Raw genomic sequence first — 6,068 nt, forward strand, 5'->3', positions numbered from 1 at the left:
ATTCACTTTCCCATTGCGCAGGGGAGGAGTCACGTTACTGGTGCGGGCAGGACTATGCTAAAACCGTGAGTTAGCTCCAGCACCTGGTGAGCTGTTACAGCTCGCTCTGACAGCCAGTGGTGCTCAGATCAGAGACCTGGCCAGCCAGAGCACTAGTTAGAGCAGAGTTGGCTGTCAGTGCCACAGAGCTGCACTCAGAGATCTCAGAGCGGGGCTCACAGTGCCTGGAAGGAGGATGCTGCCTTACGACACACGTGTGGCTGATTCCAGTGACCCAGCCAGACAGGAAAATTTCATTTGCCCTGAGGGATGCATTCTTTTTTAAAGTAATCTTGATAATATGAGCAATTTGGGAACGGGTGAGATGGTAGCGCATCTGTGCACTAAGTTAGTCATGTGGCTATAACTGAAAAGCTGAATGAGGTCAGGCTATGACTCTATCCCTGTGATTTAAATACAACGTGGGCATTAGTCAGGGAAAATTATTGAAGCAAGGGGTGGCAGATAAGAAAAGACATGCTGGGTATCAAACAAAGAACCAGCATTCTGCAAATGAAGTTAGACTGGTCAAGCTCCAATTAGTGTATTTTAATTAACCACTTTAATGTTACGAGCCAGAACCTCAGATGGTGTACATCAGCATCCCTCCACTGAAGACAAGTCAGCTGGGCTGATTTACACTGGCTGAGGATGTAGTCCTGTAGGTGTCGGCGAATGCTTTTAGGTAGTTATTGGGCGTCCAAAGTGTTTTGAAAAGTGATTTACTCTGATTTTTAAGGGTGATGCTGCAGTGAGAATGGATAACATCATAATGTGAGCGAGGGACCACACACTACACAGTGACCAGTGTCTGTGGGATTGCAGAGAATGAGACAACGACACGTAACATTCTACTTAAAAGTCAAAAATTGGTCGTATAAAAATTTTCTGCATTGGACATAAACTGAGCATGATCAACCGATGAAGCAGATGAAATAAAATCAATAGCCGAAGTGCCCTCTTCACAGGATCAACAGGGATGGGGAGAGTGGGATGATGAGCTATTAAGCAAAATCTATTCTGTGTGGGCGCTAAGGCCCAGAGCCACAGAGGGATTTAGGTGCCTAAACCCAAGATTTAGGAGTTAGGCACCTAAATCCCAGATTTAGGCACTACTGTGATCCCCAAAACTCCCCCTCAGCTGCCTCAGTCTCTCCTGGTGAAGCTGTTCCACTTTGGATAAATATGTGATGCTGGGTAAAATGGAAGATAACTAGTTACACAGATCCGGTCCCCACTGTTACAAAGGTGCAATAAATCTTGTACAAGGTATGTCAATGGACAAGTTATAAACTGTCCAGTGTGATTATCCTGTTTAAATCCATGTATTGCCCTTGTATCTGAGGATGAGTATTGGCTAGGTGTTTGTATCTCAGCTATGTTTTGTTCAGGGATGACACCCACCAGGCAAATTTACATCCAGACTAGACATCCCTGGGTTGATGGGCCATTACTACAATCAGCTGGGCCAGTGAGCCTCTCTTGGAGACATTTCAGGCAATGTCTGCCCCAGGACTCAGCAAGGCATGTTAGGACATGTGATCCAAGACTCCATCTTTGGCCAGTAACTTTCCAGGCACTTGGGCTGAAAGTATAAAAGGAGACTGTGACATCACTGCTTTGTCTCCAGGCCTGCTCCTCACCTCTGGACTGTGATTTTCTCACAAACGGAAGCTTTGGACAATGGACCCCCAATCCATTTGGGTGAACCAGAGAGACTAGCAGACTTCCATCCCTGCTGTGAACCAGATCTACAGATTCTGAAATCACTTGTGAGGTATGATTCCTTTAACCACTGAATTATTCTCTTCTTTTCTTTTTAATAATAAACCTTTAGCTTTTAGTTACTAAAGGATTGACTACAAACATGGCCTTTGGTAAGATCTAAAGTAGGTATATATACATTGACCTGGGGGAGTGGCTGATCCTTTGGGATTAGAAGAACTTTATGTATAGTGGATCTGGTTTTCAGTAACCTTTCACCATGAAGACCAGCTGCCTGGGTGGTGACAGGGCCTGGATTGCCTAAGGGGACTGTCTTTTTAGTGTCTTGTTCACCAGAGTGGTGATACAAGAGCTCACTTTGGTTGCTGGCTTGGTGAATTCTAATGTGAGAATAACCCCAGCTTGGGGGGGTGTCTGCCCTGTTTCTTGCAGTCTGCCCTGAATTTGGCAGCTGGGACCCACAGTAGGCATGGTCACCAAATACTTAAAAAGTAAGCAGGTGAGAGAGAGAGACTGTATAGCATGGTGGTTAGGGTACCCACCTGGGAGGTGGAAGACCCAAGGCTCCATCTCTCTGCTCCAGTAATTTTTTCATTATATATCCACAGTGGAACAGCTTCAACAGGAGAGATGGATTGATGGATGGATGGACTGACACCCCCCATCAGAGTGTCCCATAGCCCAGTGGTTAGCGCACCCACCTGAGAGGTAGGAGACCCTTGTTCAAATTGTTTGTCCTGCTCCGGCCGAGAGGGGAATTGGACCTGGGTCTCCCCCCTTCCCAGGTGAGGGCTCTAACCGCTGGACTAACAGGTGTGGCGTGCTGGCCTCCTCCTCTAGCCGCTTTGTGTGGAGAGAGGCAGGGGCCTCACTCGTTCCCACAAGAAACTACTTCAGTGCCTGAGCCACCTGGTTCCAGGCAGCGGGTTCCCATTCATGGATCGCTCACTACAGCTAGAGCCTCCCTGCAGGCCGGACACAGGTGCTTAACTCTGATCAGCATCTCCCGGTGGCTAGTGTAGGGAACTCCCTGCCTAGTGTGCTGGGTCCTGCAGCCCACAGGCAAGGTGTGTCTTTCTCCCCCTCATGGCACAGGGAGCCTGAGTGTCCAACGTAGGGCTTGCGGATTGCAATGTTGTTCCTGAAATGTTTCTGGGTGACTGTAAGGGAGGTGCCATGATGCTGAGCATTGCAACACCTAAGTCCCTTCGCAGATCTGAGACAAAGAAGCTACCACCAGGTCGAAGAGGAGGTGCTGGTAATGGCCTCTGGCTCTTAATGGAAAGAGAGGAAAGACCAGATTCCTGTGGTAAAAGATCACAAACCACCAGAAAGCTGGTTTAAAACAACCTCTTGTCTCGTAGTGCCACCTTGCACCTACGTCGGGGAATGGACGCTGCCAAGCCAGGATCTAAAGGTGGCATGTAAATTGGTTAAGGAGCTACACCAACAGGAAGGGAAATAGATCAGTACCACCAGAAACAGCCACTGCTCTATATGAACTCCGTGGAATGATGCACAGGTTGCTGCTGCCTCAGAATGAGCCGAATTTCCTACCGAAACCCGATCCTGTATAAACAGAACTAATCCACTTTGACAAGAATTGCTCAAAGAAAGAGCAAACTCAAATCATAGTGAACGCTACCTGCTAAATCCTCATTCAAAGTGCCCTGTTGCTAAGTTGTTTTGCCCTGTAGGGCTGCTCCCATCCTAGCAATAAGACAGCAATTTTCCTGAATTAGGGAAACAAACAACTACATTCAGGTTTCAGAGTAGCAGCCGTGTTAGTCTGTATCCGCAAAAAGAACAGGAGGACTTGAGGCACCTTAGAGACGAACCAATTTATTTGAGCATGAGCTTTCGTGGGCTACAGCTCACTCCATCGGATGCATGCCTACATTCAGCAATCTCTCCCCTCTGCACCCGAATGAATCTGAGCAAGAGTTAAATATTGACAGCACAGTGCCGCTCCTCATCCTGTCCTGCCCCTTCCCCTCCTTCTCCTCTGTCTTCTGTCCCATTCATTCTGCTTCTCAGTTGCAATGCGTGCTCCCTCCCATGTAACCCTAAACCCACCCTGTGCTCAAACGGAGGCTCCACAGTGCAGCTCCAGGTCCAGCCCCAGCCTGCTGCACGGGCGCCCGCCTCCCAGCCAGAGAGAAAGGCGTCCAGCTGTTTGTGTGCAGAAGATTTACTAGCCAGGGCACCCTCAGAAGCCTTCAATAGCGGCCTTAATGCCTAGGATTTACTCATACCACAGTCGTGCCTCGAGACCCTGATCTGGTTAGGCGCCCTCTTGTGCTAGGTGCTGTATAAACAACAGAGTAAGACACACCCCCACCCCCACCCAAAAGAACCTCCAGTCTAAGGTCCTGATCCCGCAAACACATGGCATTTGCGTAGCTTTAAGCATGTGTCGTCCCACTGACTCCAATGGGATGAGTGCTTTCGAGTTAAGCACGTGTTTGCAGGCTTGAGGTCTGAATAGAAAAGACAGACAGGATGCCTGCAGCAGGAGAATTAGCCCAAGAGTTTCCATTTTTTGTTTTATTTTTCTTTTTTTTGTAAAATAAATAAAACTTAAACCCAACAAATACAAAGGAGAAAGAAATATTTCACGATTCACATGACAAATACATTAAAATTCCCTTAAATACAATTCAGGGCCATCTTTCACAGTTCAACGCTAATTGGGACAAATAGCCCGTAAGGATTCAAAGGCTGAGAGGAGGTAAAGTGCTTCCTGGAAATCCGTTTGGGAAGATGCTTGGCAGGAAGTGATGTCAGACCCTAGGCTAAGGGTGCCCTTGAAACGGCTTCCCTGGCTCTCAGCTTAGTCACAATATCCTGGACCCATTTCTCATCTGGATTGGTGCATAATGTTTTGCCTTTGATGGTTGTGAAGCTGCAGAGAGAAAACCCCAGTTAGAAACGCCTGGTACCAGCTCTCAAGGGCGGCGGAGGAAAATGGGTCCTGTTTTCAGAGCAAACACTCTGCTACTGCAAAGGGGACGAATGGTCCTAAGGACACAACGGCCCATAGCTAATGGCAGCTCTGCTGGCCCATTGGATTGCTGGGTGTCCACCCACTATTCACTACTAACAGGTTTTTCAAAAATCTTCAGCCAATCAGAAACCAGCTTATTCATAACGCTCAGGAAGAGTTTCACTGAAATTGGCTGAATTTCACCAAAAGGTTCTCGCAGCCAATCAGAGGAGGAAATCCACCCTCCAGTTCCCACCACTGCTTCCCCAGCTGCGACACTGCACTATAGGTGTATGGACTCAACATCTGGGGTGGGGCGGAGGGCTGAAAACCCCCTTGAGCCTAGCCTGTTTCTAATTGAGAGAACCGTAAAACTAGCCGAGGGCTCAGGACTGTCTCTCTCACAGGCTGTGCTAATGACATCCCAAATTACTTGGTGCCCCAGGAGGAACTTTCCTGTGGGGTGGGGTGGGGTCTCCTGGAGAATATGGTATCTGGCTGGGTATTATACTCACATCACAGCCGGCTGGAAGCAGCTGCTGCTGGTGTATTCATACTTCACCACGCGGCTCCGTGAAATTGGGTTGGGAGAGTATCCGTAGCAGCAGACACTTGGGGAGTGGAGTGCCTCTGAAAGAGGAGACAAGAGAATCATGGTTGGTCTTTCTCAGCGATGGCTTGGAGAGCTCCCTCTCTGTAGGAGCAAAGGGACTCCTGCTAACACCTAGCTCTGAGGGAGGTTCCCAGAGAGATCTCTGAGCTGTCTGGTGTGGGGGCTACCTCACATCACAGCTTCATCCTTCAGTAAGGCAGAGAGAAGGGGCAAGCCTGCCTCTCCCTACCGGCAATGAAAGCTCAGAAGGAGTGTGTGCCCAGGCATTGCCCGCTGTCACTGTCTCGCTAGCCTGGGGAGATGGAGGGGAGAGAGGTCACCGCTCCACAGACGGATCTTGGACTCACGTGGACCAGCTGTTGAGGCCTGCAAGCAGAAGGCAGCGATGAGGAGAACAGTGAGGGCAGCCACAGAGACCTTCATGTTGCTGTCAGGTGGGGACGAGCTGCAGGTGCAGAACCAGAGATGGGATTTCTTCTTAGCTTCCTTGTGCAGCTGATACCGGACCCTGGATTCTCCCCTCTTTTTATAGGGGGGGACACTGAGCGATGGTGTCAATGTTGTCACCTCCCAGGAAATGCCATGATAAGACAGTGGTGATACAATGGAACAAAGTCTGCTGAATCAAGAGAAGCAGAAGAGGGAAGTGCAAGGACTGCGGTCTATGACTGGGCAATTCCATCCCGCTGCTGCAAGGCATGGTGC

At 49.0% G+C, this 6,068-nt stretch overlaps 1 protein-coding gene across 1 annotated transcript; it reads right to left on the reverse strand.

Moving 5' to 3' along the window:
• Nucleotides 1-4,440: 4,440 nt before the first annotated feature.
• On the reverse strand, nucleotides 4,441-5,786 carry LOC311532606 (C-C motif chemokine 3-like; the record flags this gene model as incomplete). Its single annotated transcript, XM_084651178.1, has 3 exons — nucleotides 4,441-4,669; nucleotides 5,266-5,380; nucleotides 5,711-5,786. The coding sequence occupies 3 exons, from the start codon at nucleotides 5,784-5,786 to the stop codon at nucleotides 4,555-4,557; spliced, it is 306 nt and encodes a 101-aa protein (XP_084507304.1). The 3' UTR covers nucleotides 4,441-4,554.
• Nucleotides 5,787-6,068: the final 282 nt, after the last annotated feature.

The sequence above is a fragment of the Lepidochelys olivacea genome (assembly GCF_965140295.1).
Source record: "Lepidochelys olivacea isolate rLepOli2 genome assembly, chromosome: 17".
Lineage (NCBI taxonomy): Eukaryota > Metazoa > Chordata > Testudines > Cheloniidae > Lepidochelys > Lepidochelys olivacea.